The sequence below is a fragment of the Lactuca serriola genome, chromosome 2 (assembly GCF_051521515.1).
Source record: "Lactuca serriola cultivar US96UC23 chromosome 2, Lser_US96UC23_V15, whole genome shotgun sequence".
NCBI lineage: Eukaryota > Viridiplantae > Streptophyta > Magnoliopsida > Asterales > Asteraceae > Lactuca > Lactuca serriola.
Genome location: NC_136409.1, coordinates 39,299,079 through 39,315,628, shown reverse-complemented (window position 1 = coordinate 39,315,628; position 16,550 = coordinate 39,299,079). Strand labels below are relative to the sequence as shown.

Below are 16,550 nucleotides of genomic sequence, written 5' to 3'. Positions count from 1 at the left end.
AAAACAACCACAAAAAATTAAAAACTGCTACGAAATATTAATTGCAGAAAAACATGTTCCAACAATATTAAAACTTAATAACATGACATATGTTATAATCTAACTTCAAACGAGTTAGATATACATGTTTTAACTTTTAACAAAAAACCCCTAAAACCGGTTCTGGACACCGATTCCATTTCTTAAAACCGATTTACCCAGACCCGAAGGATCTAAAACCCTCATTACCCAGAACCTGGATAAAAAGTCATTCTTTAAACCTGAAACCAGACCAATCCACTACCAGTTATTTTGATTCTAACGTTTTAGTTTTTCAATTTTAAATCTCATCCCTATGATGATATACACTATTTATTACTTGTTACTATATGTACCTATCTATGCATGCTACAAGAAAACTGTCTTTGGTCATAAATGTGCTTTGAGAAGGATGCGCTAACAAAAGTTAAAAGGATAACACAACATTCAAGGGTTCATATTTAATCAACTTTCAATATCAATTGTAGAAGCATCGAGCCATATAAAAAAAAATTATTCATCTTTTATACCAAACTCTCCAAAAATAATGCAACTATAAGACCAACCCTTCCACATTCTACAAATCGATAACTAAAGTCAGAGTCACCACAAAATGGGGCTAAAATCCCATAACAACATATACCAAGAAAACTTTTACACCATCTTTAAAACTCCAATCAACTTCATGTCCAATGTATAATCATAAAAATTGGAGCTTTTCTTTGATAATTACTCAAAAATATGCCTACTCTTTTTCACCCACTATTTAACACCATTCCAGCTAATTTCCTGCCCACATTCACCACAAATAGTGGTGCACCCTTGTTTCACCCCTTGGCTCCTTAAGGTTAACATATGAGCCAAGTTTGTGCATTTTCTTAACACAAACCGGTCCCTTGAACACACCCGGGTGCACCGAGGTGGCTTCTTGGTTCTGGGTTCCGGTTCCGGTTCGGGTTCGGGTTCAACCTCGTTGATGGTTGGTTTGAAAACGGGTGTGGGCCCTTCAACCGGGTTTCTTTGCACTTCTTCCCATTCTAGGGTTCTTCTGTATACTTCCCATGCCATGTCTTGTTCTTCTTTTGATAGCTTTTCATCTTCGTTTTCTTGGAGGAGACTTTCATGTTCGTGATAATTCGCAATCCATCTGAATGAAATTTGGTATGTTAGGAGATATTTAAGTTTTTTTTTTATAAAGAGGAAAAGATAGTGAATTATATTTACTTGGGGTGATGTTTACTGAGTAATACTTCCATGAACTTGTCAGAAGAAACAGTTGCATGAAGAAGAGGATTGAATTGTGTAGCAGCATTGCCACCGAGTTGATCGACTTTATTATATGATGTATTTAGGCTTTCATCATCACCAAAGGCAAACAGATGCAGCATCTCTTCTTTAGATATTGTTCTATGTACTTGTTGTCTATCAACCACTCTTGCTGAAAGACTCTCCTTTGTAACCTATTTATTTGTTCAATTCATTATAAATTATAATTATATTCACTACAAACACGTTGCATGTGTATTCAACTCATGTCATTTTCACTATGAGTCATGTCGATAATGGACAAAAGACGTAAACGCCCTTGTTGTCATTTGGCATCGTGCATTGGACTGAGACCAAGACTCATGTCGGTTGAACAAAATTTGCATTATTTTGTCCCGTCCAAAAAGGTGGGACAGAGACTTGTTCTCGATCTCTCTCGTCTGTGGAAAAAGACGAAAACGCCCTTCTCATCCTCATCGTGTAAAATAGCACTAGAAAGCTTGTCCAGTCCTGTCCCACTCAACAAATGCAGCCTTAGGCTGCATTTGTTACACATGGCAGCAGTGGACTGGACAAACTTTCTAGTGCTATTTTCGATGATGAGGATGAGAAGGGCGTTTTCGTCTTTTTCCACAGACGAGAGAGATCGAGGACAAGTCTCTGTCCCACCTTTCAAAATAATGCAAATTCTGTTCAACCGACATGAGTCTCGGTCTCGGTCCAATGCATGATGCCAAATGACAACAAGGGCATTTACGTCTTTTGTCCATTATTCACAAATGTGATTAGTACCTGACGTTTATAAATTTTTTCTTCCATTGTCCCATGTGCCATTAGACGGTATGCAAACACGGGCTTTGTTTGTCCATATCTGCAATTACAGAAGGGAGTTGAATTTTATATAAAACTGATTAATTAATTAATTAATTAATGTTGTTAAAAATTTGGAATTATGATATACCTCCAAGCTCGATAAATAGCCTGAAGATCATACGTTGGGTTCCAAGATCCATCAACAATAATAACACGGTTAGCAGCATATAGATTAATACCAAGAGATCCAGCTCTGGTTGATATTAAAGTGCATTTGACCCTCTTATTTGAAGGATCATTGAACTTCTCAACCAGTTTTTGTCTCTCTGATCCTTCAGTTCTTCCATCTAGCCTGTTTGTATAAAAATAAGTCAGATTTTAAAACCCAAAATAAGATGTACTTTATACAAGGAAAAAAAAACATTAAGCTTTAGGTTTAGAGTTTAGGGAATGAATAAGCTAATACTAAACCTGATGCAGGAGATAGTTTAGATTTAGAAGGGTATATAAGTAATTTTAGTATGTAATCACGCACCTGTACCAATCTTTTCCCTGTTTCCAACATTTTCGGCTTTTCCCTTTGCGGGGTAATTTGGACAGATGTCTTTCAATCATATCAAGAGTGGCTAAACTTTGACTGAAAACCAGTGCCTTATCTCCAGCATCAGAACACAAGGTTAAAATATCAAGCAGTAAAACAATTTTACCACTGTTTTCAGCATCATAGCCATTCTCCTGTAGAAGATCACCCCACCAATTCTGCAAATATATTTTTTTTAAAAAAGAAAAATCAGTACTAAAAAATCACATGATCAACTTAAAAGTACAAAAACAAAAACTTGAAACATTATTTACATACCTCCTTGAAAAAGCCACCGACTTTCTTTCTAGTTGATTGGTCTTTTCTGTTCCTTATTTTATCTGAAAGAAAAGTGTATGAATATATAATTTGCAAAAAAAAAAAAGGAAAAGAAAATGAAACTTTACCTCCATTGGCCATGGTATAATCCAAATTCTCATCACTGGAACTGTCTTCAAGAAAATTTTCAACAACATTTTCACGTTTCCCAAAGTTTCTATCTTTCATTAGTTGCAATATTCCAGGATGATTCCATATCTAGCAAGTGGAAACCATATTACAATAACTTAATGGATTAAGTCATGTTGCTTTTAAGTCCATTAAGTTAAAAAGAATATACCTGAGCCAATGCCTGATAACTGGCGAAAAAACTCTTCCTGGTTTTTTCTTGAGAAGCCTTCTCTTCTGTGAGTCCATGAACATCAAGGAATTTTTTGTAAAGTACCCTTTGCATAGGAGAAAGCTTCACAGCAATTACAAAAACAGTTTTTGGAGGTAAATCCTTCTTCACAACATTCATATCCATTCTTTGGACAAATCCCTTTAGTTGTTCATAGAGAATGTGAGATCTCTGGTTCATGATTTTTACATCATCTGTTGTTGAATTTGTGTGTTGCCCATTCTCAATAGGGTTTTGGAAGCTACAAAAACACACATTGACCTAAGTCAGTATACAACACTTATATGTATCTCTGTGTGAGTGTGTGTGTTTATATAATTCTATATATATTATAAAGTTAGGAAGGCTAACCGATTTCTAAACTCTTGACTGCTGCCAAGAAATCCTTCCCTCACAAAATCAACCATCTGTATTGAATACAAAGTACAATGATCATAAGATCTTTGAAGCCCTTTGTAAACAAATCAATGGAAGTAGAAGAACTTACACAATAATACTCCATGAGGTTATTTTGAAGAGGTGACCCTGTTAATGCTATTCGCCTCTGGCATTTCACTTGTTTTAAGGCCTGAGTTGTATCAGCTCTTGTGTTCTTAATCATGTGGGCCTCATCACACACAAGTATGTCAGGTCCATCCTGAGATATATATATATATATATTTTTTTTGTCATTATTATTAAATAACAAGCTATAAAATAAATAAATATAAAATATTTTGAAGTCCAAAATGATTACCTGAAGAGTCCTACAAAATTCCTTAGCCATGTGGCGATCTTTGATATGTTTTCCAAGAGACAAGTTACGAAAATTAGTATAACCAATCAAGAAAACACCACCTTTAGATCTCCACTTCATTAGCAACTCAAGTCTTCTATCCCTACAAATATAAATTTAACATAAACAAAATCAATTGACATGGTCACAAAACTCAGTATATGTGTTCATAAAACCTAGGAGTTGTTTCTTTTTCCCTCATTAAGCCCTGTATAAGGTAAAGTGGTTGAACAAAGTGATGATGTTTGTATGGAGTATGGACAAAAGTGTTGTATACATAAGGTTTTGTTTCTTTTCTATACTGAATAAACTGTCCGAATGAGACTAAATGACCATTTTACCCTTACATTCCAACAAACCACTTTCACATTATTCGTCAATTTTAACATGAGGAAAGTTGGGTGGAACTTAACCAACTAAGTCTTTCTGTCCAGATTAAGTTAAAAGAGACAACAATTTATAGTTGTGTACATTAAGTGCTTAACCCATTAAGCTTTTATTAAGTTAGAAAGAAACAGACCCTTAATCTCATTGAACACATATTTAGTAAAAAGGGAATAAATTTTCCACAAAGTATTTATTTCCCTCACGTGTCCCGAAAAGAATAATGTTGATAATAAACAGAGACTAAAGAAAGTAGTGTAAGAGTATGAATAGAATTATTACAAAAATGCATTAAACACAGGAAAGGGTATAAGAGTAAAAGTAAAACCTTGGGACATCTTCAAGCATGTAGACACGAATAGGCTTAAACTCTGTAGGTCTCCATTTTGTAAACTCATGCCTCCAGTTATGCAAAACATTTACAGGTGTAACAATCATAGCAGCTTTTAATCCTATATCAACACTTCTCATAGCAGCATACAGAAAAGCTATAACCTGAAAAAGCAAGCTAATTATAATCAATGGTGGCAACTGAAAAAAAAAAAAAAAAGAGTGAGCAATATCATATAATCATTTGTACTTGTAACTCTTGTTTGCTTGATAGAAATCCATATCTTCACATTCAGACATGAATAGTAGGATTTTTTTATTATTATAAAACTTTCAAGTTGAGTTTCAGGGTGTAACATTAAACAATATAAAGTGGTTTTATCATAATACCTGTAGGGTTTTACCTAACCCCATGGTATGTGCAAGTATGCAACCAAGTCCCTTATCCCCTGACCTCACTTTTGTGATTGACTGTATAATATTTTCCCACAAAAACCTGATGCCTGCAACCTGCAGGGAGAAAAAGGTAAATTAAGCAGCAAAAGGTCATACTCAGTAACTTTCCCTAAATGATACACAATTTTACCTAAGCAAAAAAGAAGCATGTATAGTATACCTGATGAGATTTCAATTTGATTGAGATGCTAGGTGGCAACCTCACAGCCTCCTCATTTTCCTCCCTCACAACATTTACAATATAGCCAGTTTGTGCATCACCTAACACTTTAACAGTAGTTCCATCAGATACAGTTGCCCTAAAACTTGTATAATTTGTCTTCATGGATTTCAATGCCTTCAAACGCTCAGCTTCCAGTGATTTAAGTCGTTCTTGTCGTTCCTACAATGAAGTAAATTAATAAATAAATAACTTTCACACACAATAAAAGTCAATAAAAAGAATGCAGTATAGTATACCTTTTCGATTGCAATCTTCTTTTTAGTATCTTCTCCTAATTCAGTATCATCAAGGATTCTTCGAATTTTCTTCTTTCGCCTCCTTTTGCTGATGTCACAAGAATACGTTATTACAGTACTTTTCAAGTTGATAAAGAAGAAAAAAGAAAAAAGTGATAATACCTAAGGGGAACCTTGATATTGTCATCTGAATCATCAGAGTCATCTGAATCACTTTCTGAACTTGAAGATGATGATTCACTTCTAGATTCAAAGGCTTTCTGTAACTGTGAAGTTAATGACTGCAGGATACTTGGGGTGCAGCAACAGCATTGCCAGCTGGACTCCTGTGCTTTTAGCAAATATTCTTCTCCAAGATTCTTCTTTATACATGAAGTACAAAACAAGTTTTTGCATGATTTGCAGCTTACTAAATCCCCGTTTTTTCCACACCATCCACAGAAACACTCTGAACATTCGGGATCCTGTGTATCAATCAAATTTAGTAAAAGAGAAAAGAGAAAAAGTAAATATTTATCTTTTAAATGTCATCAGGAATATACAAAATTAAAACAAGTAAATCAATAGAGGCTGTTAAAAAGAAATCTTCAGAGTAGTTGCCATACTTGTGGTTGAAAAATAGTGAAAAGAATGTCAACCCACTTACTGGAATTGGAATTCAATTCCATTCCATTCCAGGAATTGGTTGCAAATGAGTAGGGAATTGAATTCCATTGGAATTCAGAAAATCCTTTGACTGATGGATTCCAAGATTCCATCCTGAAACACACGGAATCCAATTCCAAGCATTTCCACTTTGTTAAAAATACCAAAATACCCTTTTAACACTAGAATTCTACAAACCAAACATAAATAAGCAAAACCCTTTTGACAGATTTACAAACCAAACATTTATGCAGAGAAATGGAGTTGCATTTTATTCCTTCCAAAACATTCTATGAAGTTACAGATTTCCACCTTGACAAACAATTTTGGAAGTCTATCATAATGCATCAATAAAAATAAATGTGTATTTTCATATTGTGTCAAAAAGTAATATGAAAGCTGAAAACTAAAAATGCATACCGTTTCTTTCATTTTCTCATCTAATCGATATTTGCAGTTTCTGCATACAATCACTTTCAAAAGTGGATGTGTATGCACTTCATTAGCAACTTTATCACAAGCTGTACAACAGAATTCCTCATCTGAACTCCCTGAAAGAGAATTAGCATCTCCATTTCCTTTGTGATCACTTTGATCATTTGTTTCACTTTCACTGCATGGAGAAGTAGATCCATCCACTGCAACATGTTCAACATCAGTTCTGCACTTCTTGCTATCAGATTGTTCAACACTGTCAGATGACCGTTTTGACCCTGAAAGCACTGCATGAACACCATTACTTGATGTCTTGTGATTGGCATTTAATCTGTGATTTGAAATATCATTACTGATATCATCTTCTTCCTCAGCTTCCTTGATACCCTTCTGATCATTTTCAAAATTAAAGTTTCGGTATATCATAAATTTGTATAAATATTACAAGAGCAAAAGCTGAACCCTTTTTTTTAAAAGTAAACACACCTGCTTTAACTTCTTTTTTTGTCTCTTTTTGTTCAAACGTGATAGAAGCTTACGATCAATATTTACATCATCTTCTTCTTTAACCTGTCAATGGAAATAGCTTTTAGCAAAGCAAGTATGTAACAATTAATAGAAACTTATCTTTATGTTGATTTGGACACATAAAGTCCAAATAGACTAATGGAGTATTTATGTTCTAATGAGAGAGATCAAGAGTCGGATTAGTTGAAGGAATAACTAGTTAATAGAATCAATCAATGTAATTGGAAAATACTTTAGTTATTTAATGGATTATGGAATCAATATGTAAAATGGAAAATAAAGATATGAGATTTACTTGTGGTGAAAAAGTATGAATTTTGTTTATATAAATCATAGTCCATCCATTTCTAGGTAACCATGAAGTTTATATAAATCACATTAAGCATAGTCTTAACAGTTTAGATGATCAAATATAGATATCAGAGTTGAAAATAACTAATAGCACCAACAATGTCTTGTAAATTGTAATCATCACATACCTTTTTAATGTTCTTATGATCTTCAGATTTATACAGTTCTCTCTCTGTCACTACAGCAGCAGCAACAAATGGATCATCCAAACTGCCTTCAATATCATCAATCTCCTCAACCTAAACACACACACAGAGATCAAGATGATGAAAAACAACAAAAAAACAGAAAATTAAAAAACAAGAAAACTATTTAACCTCATCTACACCAGGAAAGTTAAGTCCCAGTTCTGCAGCTTGTTGTGGGGTACTTGCCAGGTATACAGAAGCCCAGTTTTTGCTTCCAAATGAAGTGTTTTTACTTGATGAAGAGCACAATTCATTAAAAGATGACCAATTTACATCTTTATTAGATTCTTTATCATCTTCAGGAGCAAGGCGTTTCTGAAGAAACCCACTTGCACCTTCCTCCAACAATTTACCATGATGTCTGTCAAACATAGAAATCAACCTTAAAACTTGTACAGATCATATGATTAGTGAAAATAAGTTACCTTTTAACAGGCCTATGAGTTTGCAGATACTTCTCAGCATCTGCAATTGATTCAGTAGCATCATTTGTAACATTTGATCCAACCCAATGAGTCCTATTTTTCCATGCTTCTGTACAGCATCCATTTGGAGCTTGGCTTTCTATCCACTTATAAAGACTTGGAAGTTCAATTCCTGCTCCATCAAGTTGCTCCTACACAATATTCACATTAATATAAAGCATCATCAACACAACATGACAACATTAAACTAACTTTTTATATAATACTAAGTTTTGACATACTGGCTGAAAAAGCTAGCTGCTAGTTGATTATCTAACAGATAAAAAAATAACGTTTGGTAAAACCAGATACGAAGCTAGTTGAAATATGTAAAATGACATAAAAGGGCATGTAGAAAATTGAGTTTTCTATAATTAATAAAGGGTATATTTGGGAGAATATTAAAAAAGCTCAATAAGCTAGTTAAAACACTAGTCTGAGTAGCTTTTTAAAAAGCTAGCTTATAAACTACTTTTTGGTATAAGCTAGCCGAAATAGGTAAAATGACATAAAAGGGCATTTAGAAAATTGAGTTTTTTATAATTAATAAAGGGTACATTTGGGGATATTAAAAATGCTCAACAAGCTCGTTGAAACGCTAGTTTGAGTAGCTTTTTAAAAAGCTAGCCTATAAACTACTTTTTGGTATAAACTAGTTGAAATATGTGAAATGACATAAAAGGGCATGTAGAAGATTGAGTCTTTTATAACTAATAAAAGGGTAGTATATTTGAGAGAATATCTCGTTGAAAAGCTAGTCTATGTAGCTTTTTTAAAAGCTTGTAAGCTACTTTTTGGTTTGCCAAAAATAGCCTAAGAAACAAAAAGTTGACACTGGAGAAAAGAGCAGACCAACAAGTGAGCACTCTCTGTTTCAAGGTCATCAAGCTCATCTTCCCATTTTTCTCTCAGAGCTAACATTTCATCTGCAACAGCATTCTCAAGCTATGCAAAAAAGAAACAATGGTTAGTGGTATGAAAAAAGTAACATAATCAAAAAGATAAGCAAAAAAAAGGGCAATAAAGTATAAACTAACTTCTTCCCCCTCAAGCGATTGTGCTAACTCATCCCTTACTTCAACTTCCACTTTTGCAAGTGACTCATCTTCAAGTGCTTCTTGGGCCTCTGCAGCCTAAATTACAACATCAAAATGTGAAAAAGAAAATGAACAATTCAATGGAAATTAAAATCTTTGAAATATCAATCAATACCTTACTCTCAACTGTCAAGAGCTCTGAAATTAGCCTTTCAATGTCTTCATCGGTAAGAGGTTGCTAAGAGACAAAAATAAAGAACTTTAATACAACAATCACAACACATGTAACTGATAATTTGATGTGAGTTTGTGCATGTATCTAAGAATGATTATTATTCATGTAAAAATTTAGTATTTCTTGCCTCAAGATGCACCCCATCATCTTGACCAGATGTTGAGGGCTCATCATTCTCACTATCATTGATGAAAGAGTCACTGGATGCACTTCCAAGATCTTCTTCCTCTTCACATTTATCAGCAGCCATCAATAGTATAAATTGTACAATTATTTTATAACCTGCAGTAATCCCTAAAGCCATTAAGAAACATAAATAAGATATTATAATGCATCAGATTCTTCTAAGTCAAACAGAAAGAAGAAAAATCATGTCATTCATGTGTGGTGCAAGACAGAATCACACACAGACACTCAAGATGACAAATTAAACTTTTTTTATATATATACTTCCATATATGGTGGGATATTTTGATTTTCCAATATAAATAAGATTGGAATTAAATTACTTCAACCAATCCTAGGGAATGATAAAATTCGTTAAACATTGAATCTAAAGGACTCTGACAGAATTTGGCAACCAAACACGTAATGGAATGGAATCCTGAATTCCAATTCCACTGAGTTCTGCCAGAATCCACAAACCAAACACACCATGAGATTATGATATTAGCAATTAAACTTCTTTTCTTTACCTAATGTGTATCATAATCAAGTATATGCAATGATAAAAAGGAAAGCATATCAAAAAGAGATACTCCCTAGATAAGCCAACTGAATAACTGATTACTTCCAGCATAATAATTCTAGAATAAAATTGTATATATTTATGACAATAAATTTATTTGAGTTGATTTTTACACCATTGTATAAAAGACAGCTACACACTTCGTAATATACTAAACTCCAAAGATATTTAACCTAAAGACTTGAATCCTAATCAACTAATACTCCTACTTTAAGTCACTATATACATATATCTTTCTTAATAGTTTATCCCAAATATCAAATTCTTGGAATTGAGATTTCTGAGATGCTTAATGAGCACTGATGTGATTCAACATAGAAATATTTAGGGAAAAACAACTGTTGATATATTAAAATGGCAGAAAAAGTTTGACTTGTGGCTCACTTCAATGAATCCCACCCTGTCATACCCCTTAAAGGATGAGACATGTGCCTCATTGAATCTGGTGACTTTGCAGATGCCTTCCATGACAATGTACAAAGGTGACAAACACAACAAACTTCCTTAACCACGTGTACTTTAGCTTATTTCCCTCAAACACCAATTGGTGCACACATAGTACAAGGAGAGTTACACCAATCTAAATTGACATTAAATTGGAAAGTTGTGGCATCTATGACATGGTAGTTGGAAACATACATAGGGACAAGAAACAACTGCAAAATTAGACCATGGACAACCCAACAAGTACATCACAATGGTGAAGGTTATTCTGCAACTTCTTTAAATCATAACTAAAACTGCTCTGCAATTAACACGGTTTCCAAGATTTGCTAAGAACACAAACTTGACTACATTGCGTGAAAAAAAAAGAGTTTCTTTAGTGGCAATTGGCGCTAACTATCTTCGCAATCAAGGAGTAATATCAGATGATTAGTAACCACGAGAATCTGAACATGTCATATCGATATCAACAATCTCCTCCATTACAATACATTTTAGACCTCAAAAGCCAAGTCTCGTGTGATGATATACCCGTAATACAATGCACATAATTCAATCAAGAACAAATCAACGAAATTTCTAATCAATCGTATACCCATATCATGAAACTAAAAACCCAGAAATAAATCAAGTCGAAAGATGAAAACCAGCAGTTAAAAAGATAAAATACCTAAAGAGAAGTAATCATTCGTTTACGTTCCTTCAGTGTCGCTGCTCAAGTATACGTCGTCATTTCAAAGCAAATATAAACTCAAAACCAGGGTTACAATTAAGTACTTCTATATTCGAGCAATAAGAAACCCAACTCCGATCTTGAAGTTTGTATGTCTCAACTATAAGGAAACAGTACCAAGCAAATGCGTCTACTTGGATTTGTGATTATTCGATTTTACAATTTGGAGGGAGGGAGGGTTTTTCGTTTTCGTTGTCCCCTCTTTCTCGTCCCCTTTTATCAATCGCACATATCGACGAGATACAGTTCTTCGAAGGAACTACATAAAGAGTCCCTCAGCTATTTTTTAATATGTAGATAACATCCTCAACCATATATTAATATCTGGATTTTCTTACATCACAAACATCGTTAATAACCTATTTATTCAAGGGTTAATTTAAAAATGCCTAATACTTTTATATTTTCCGGTTTAGTCGAATATTCCTTTACCAATTAAACAAGATAATTTTTTCTTTTGTTATTTGGTTGGGGCGGATACAGGAATTAGTAGTAGGGGTTGTAGAACCTTTTTTTTTCCGGTCAAACATAATATAAAACATAAAAGAAATTATGGTCAAACATAATATAAAACATCTAATACAAATTTGTTTTCTGGTTAAACATAATATAACAATGATCTATTAGAATTTAAATTTGTCATCTTCGTGCAGACATCTTTTGAAACTGCTCCATTGCTTTTTCATTCTCAACTTTCGCAAGTACTTCGGTCTCGACATTACAAAGCAATGCGTTGTTCAAAATTTTATCGCCAATTTTGTTACACAAGTCGGTCTTCAAGAGCTTTATCTTTGAAAAACATCTTTCTACACTTACGATCGCTACGGGTAATATCAAAGCCAACTTTAAAAGCTTATAAACCAAATAAAAAGACCGATGTTTCCCCGTACTAACCATCAAACGAGAAAGGTCGCAAATTCCTTTCAAACTAGTGAAGAGCTCATCTTTTATGCAAGAGTGATAAAATATATCAAGTTGTCCTTCAAGGTCTATCATATCTGAATCATCAAAGTCATACTTGTATAACTTACCCAACTTCAATAACTTTGATTTGTCAAGTTGTGCAAATGAATCACAAGGGCTCAAAGCACCCCATGTATTCTAGTAATTGGGTGCTTGTTTCACTAAATCGATCCCGATATTCTATAAGCTGCATATCTACCACCGTGTTGAAGATTTCAACCTCAAAATGAAACTAATTATTCTTTGTAGTCCTACGGTTTCTCGCACCAATATACAACTCTTCCATATCTAAATTATCAATTTTGTATGTTTGACAAAAAGAGGATATTTTTGGCAAAATGTTAGCAAACCATGTGTTTCTAAAATATTGCAATGCCTCCATTGTCCCTCTAACCATCGAAGTCGCTTCTAAAATGTATAGATCTTTTCATTGAACTTGCTTTGACAATGTATCCGTGAGGTGTAAAATGTCATACATCATATGTAAGTAAAACACAAACTCATATGATTTAAAATATGCTAAGATTCTAGATGCTTGTTGACGGTTTACCAATGACCCTCCCTCCTCTTTCACAAGATCTAAAACTACAAGAACATTCGCAAACAACTTCATCAAACTTGTGAGTGTGTTGTAATGTGAATCCCATCTTGTTTCTCCCGCTCAAACAAGTATAGTCTCTTGATTTAACCCTCTTCCGGTTTCAAGTTCACCACTACACAAGCCTTTTTGCACCCTTTCTCTTGCTTACTCTCGTAGTAAGTCTTTTTTTTTTTACACGAGGCAAAAACAACATTAACCACCAACGAAATTTCCTCAAAAAAGTCACTAACATCATCATGCTTCTTTGCTACAGCCACAACTACTAATTGAAGTTTGTGTGCAAAGCAATGCACATACAAAGTCGTGTCATTCTCTTGTAATATCAAAGCTTTCAAACCATTGAATTCCCTCCGAATATTGCTAGCCCCATTGTAACCTTGTCCTCTTATCTATTAAATTATAAAACAATTTATATATATATATATATATATATATATATATATATTAAATTAAACTGAAATAACAAAAAAAAGTAAAGAATAAATTACCTGACTAAAACTCAACTTATTACTTGTAAGTACTTCATTTATGGCGTTTTTGAATGTCAAAGAGGATGTATCCTTCACGTGCACTAGTCATATGAATCTTTCTTTCACAAAGCCAAGACTATCGACATAACGCAAAACAATAGTCATTTGTTCCTTTTTTGAAACATCACTAAATTCATCAACTAGTAAAGCAAAAACATCTTGACCAATCTCTTCACAAATACTCAAAAATACTTCTTGTGCAAAACATTGCACAAGTTCTTTTTGAATTTTAGGGGAAATTAGTTGATTGTTTTTAGGAGCATTTTCTAATATCTTCAATAGTCTCTCAAATGGCTTTTAACACTTCAATGTAAAGCCCTCTATTTTCCGAGTTAACCGAGTCGTCATGACCACGAAACGGTAAACTTGTTTTCAATAAAAGTCTAACAATAATAATAGAAACACATAATCGAGCATTATATTTATGGTCCTCTGCTACGGTTTGCCTCTTCAAGACTACATAATAGCTTGTTTTTCCCTCATTAAAAACTCACACTTGTCTCTAACTTTGTTGTGAAAACTATCAACACCACCCACATGAGTCCGAAATGCATCTTTTTTATTCCAAGTATCAAAACCTTAAGAAACAAATACATCTCTCCCTCCTTTTTGTCCCATGAGGCCTCCACACAAATAACAATATTGTAACAACGTAAATTTTCAAAACAATTTTTCATTTTCAAAACATTCATTTACTCACAAAATAACATCAAACATAGTGTATCAAATGTAATTATCACAAAAACATCTCCCCAGAATCCAAAACATAAACTCCTCAAGTGTGTACGAATCATGTCGGCGCCATCCCGCGCTCATCATTGGTACTTGAAACACATAACACAACAACTGTAAGCATGAATACTTAGTGAGTTCCCCAAAATACCACATACAACACATACACCACTCGAGGCTATAATGTGACCATCCGGTCAATGTGTCTCAGCGGGACCCTCCAATCCCGTAGCTCGTTGGACCCTCTGGTCCGGTCATAGCTCGTTGGACTCTCCAATCCGGTCTATAACATCATACAACATACATATATCACATAGCACATAATCTCATACATAACACATAAGACCCTCAGGTCAGCACATAATACCACTCTAAGTAACGTATAGTGAGAAGACTCACCTCGCGGTCTCGATAAGTATCAGTCTCGGAAAAAATGTAATCTAGCCTCCGCCTAATCACACAAGGTAATACTCTTATAAATACAACTGGACTCAACCCTAAAAGTCAACAAGGTCAACGGTCAAACTTTGACCCAACTCGTCGAGTGCACTAGGGCAACTCGGCGAGTCCACACGTGTCCACTGACTCTCTTAATCCCTGTCTTGACTCGTCGAGTTCTTCCCCTGACTTGATGAGTTTCACCTGGCATGAATCGAGGGGCCACCCCGACTCAACTCGCCGAGTCTCAAGAACAACTCGGCGAGTTTCACTTGAACTCAGTCCCCCCCGACTCTCCCTGACTCACTGAGTTATACCCCAACTCAGCTAGTCCACTCACTAAGTGATTAACGGGCAATCTTCATACTACTCGCCGAGTCTGTTCTTCGGACTCGGCGAGTTCATGCCATGCACAAACTCTATACAGCTCCTGAGGTCAGATATGTTCCATACAATCATAGATCTGGCCTCCCCAAGCATGATAATCACGTAAAGTTCGGACCTTGACACACATATAATATAGAAATGGTCTAAAATGGTGATTTAGCCCCAAAAATGACATTCTAAGCTCATGACTTCCAAAATGGCTCATAAAGCTCCAAGGGTTTAGGTCTCTGGACCTCTTTGAGTCCAGATCCAAAGCACAAACTCGAAAAGGGGACTAAATACTCTACATACTCTTCTTCTAAAGGGTTTAAAAACCCTAACTCTATGAATCAACACTCAAAACTGGAGAAGGTCCGAAGGAATACCTTAATATGAAGCCTTTGATCCCTGAAGACACTAGATTTGCACTTCCTTCAGCCTTTTTTTGCCTTGGACACCTTCTCCTTCAAATTTCACCAACAAAAAACTCAAGATTGCCTCTCCTTTCCTCACAAACGCTCTAGATTTCTTTAGGGTTTCTCTCTGGGGGTTGGTGGCCGCAAATGACGGCATAAGGCCCTTTAAATAGGTCTCAAACCCTGGAAATTAGGGTTTCATTAAACAGCGTGGACTCGCTGAGTCCACCCATGAACTCGCCGAGTCCACCTGTGAACTCGCATACGAATCCGCGACCCTACTCGGCGAGTCTAGACGCCAACTCGTCGAGTCCCCCCACAAAACTCAAAAATAAAGAAACAATATCATACCTGGGAATCCGGGTGTTACAATTCTCCCCCACTAGAACTAGACTTCGCCCTCGAAGTCTCACTGTGCAAATAACTCTGGATGTCGCTCCGGTTCCCAGGTCAACTCTGACCCCTTCCGATGCTGCCACTGGACCTGCACCAGAGGCACTTCCTTGTTCCTCAGAACCTTGATCTTCCGATCCCTGATCGCCACTGGTCTCTCAGCATAATTCAGGCTTGCATCCACCTGAATATCTTCTAATGGCACCACTGCCGACTCGTCGGCTATACACTTTCGCAACTGCGATATGTGGAAAGTGTCATGAATCTGACCCAACTCTGCTGGCAACTCCAAATGATAGGCTACCCTGCCTACCCTAGTGATCACCCTGAAAGGACCAATATATCGGGGCCCCAACTTGCCCCTCTTCCTGAATCGGATCACTCCTTTCAAGGAGAGACCTTCAGGAGCACGAAGTCGCCGACCTGAAACTTGAGCTCGGACCGTCGCCTGTCCGCATAACTCTTCTGACGACTCTGAGCGGTCAACAACCTCTGTCTGACCTGCTAGATCTACTTTGTCGTCTGAAGCACAATCTCGGTACT

The 16,550-nt window shown here is 35.5% G+C and overlaps 1 protein-coding gene across 3 annotated transcripts; it reads right to left on the bottom strand.

Annotated features, from left to right (window-relative positions):
• Positions 1-521: 521 nt before the first annotated feature.
• On the bottom strand, positions 522-11,792 carry ATRX (P-loop containing nucleoside triphosphate hydrolases superfamily protein). 3 transcript variants are annotated; one of them, XM_079023919.1, is made up of 26 exons: positions 11,506-11,792; positions 9,771-9,937; positions 9,584-9,646; positions 9,409-9,504; positions 9,224-9,316; positions 8,333-8,523; positions 8,037-8,268; positions 7,848-7,958; positions 7,327-7,410; positions 6,826-7,230; positions 5,923-6,224; positions 5,761-5,848; positions 5,462-5,683; positions 5,236-5,355; positions 4,844-5,010; positions 4,093-4,234; positions 3,844-3,993; positions 3,708-3,763; positions 3,297-3,597; positions 3,085-3,214; positions 2,957-3,018; positions 2,633-2,856; positions 2,246-2,449; positions 2,077-2,155; positions 1,243-1,478; positions 522-1,165 (listed from the first exon to the last, which is right to left on the bottom strand). In XM_079023919.1, the coding sequence occupies exons 2-26, from the start codon at positions 9,891-9,893 to the stop codon at positions 781-783; spliced, it is 4,266 nt and encodes a 1,421-aa protein (XP_078880045.1). In that variant the 5' UTR covers positions 9,894-9,937; positions 11,506-11,792; the 3' UTR covers positions 522-780. The 3 variants fall into 3 exon arrangements, with proteins under 3 accessions (XP_078880045.1, XP_078880046.1, XP_078880044.1); XM_079023920.1 differs by having other exon boundaries at positions 6,826-7,227; positions 9,771-9,925; XM_079023918.1 differs by having other exon boundaries at positions 9,771-9,925; positions 11,506-11,791.
• Positions 11,793-16,550: the final 4,758 nt, after the last annotated feature.

Bases quoted from the DNA above. Each gene is read 5' to 3' on its own strand.
- ATRX (XM_079023919.1), bottom strand. From the start codon at position 9,893: ATGGCTGCTGATAAATGTGAAGAGGAAGAAGATCTTGGAAGTGCATCC. The intron at 5,684-5,760 runs GTATACTATACT...ACTTCATTGTAG, and splicing joins AGAAGATTGCAATCGAAAAG to GAACGACAAGAACGACTTAA. The intron at 3,598-3,707 runs GTTAGCCTTCCT...GTGTTTTTGTAG, and splicing joins AGTCAAGAGTTTAGAAATCG to CTTCCAAAACCCTATTGAGA.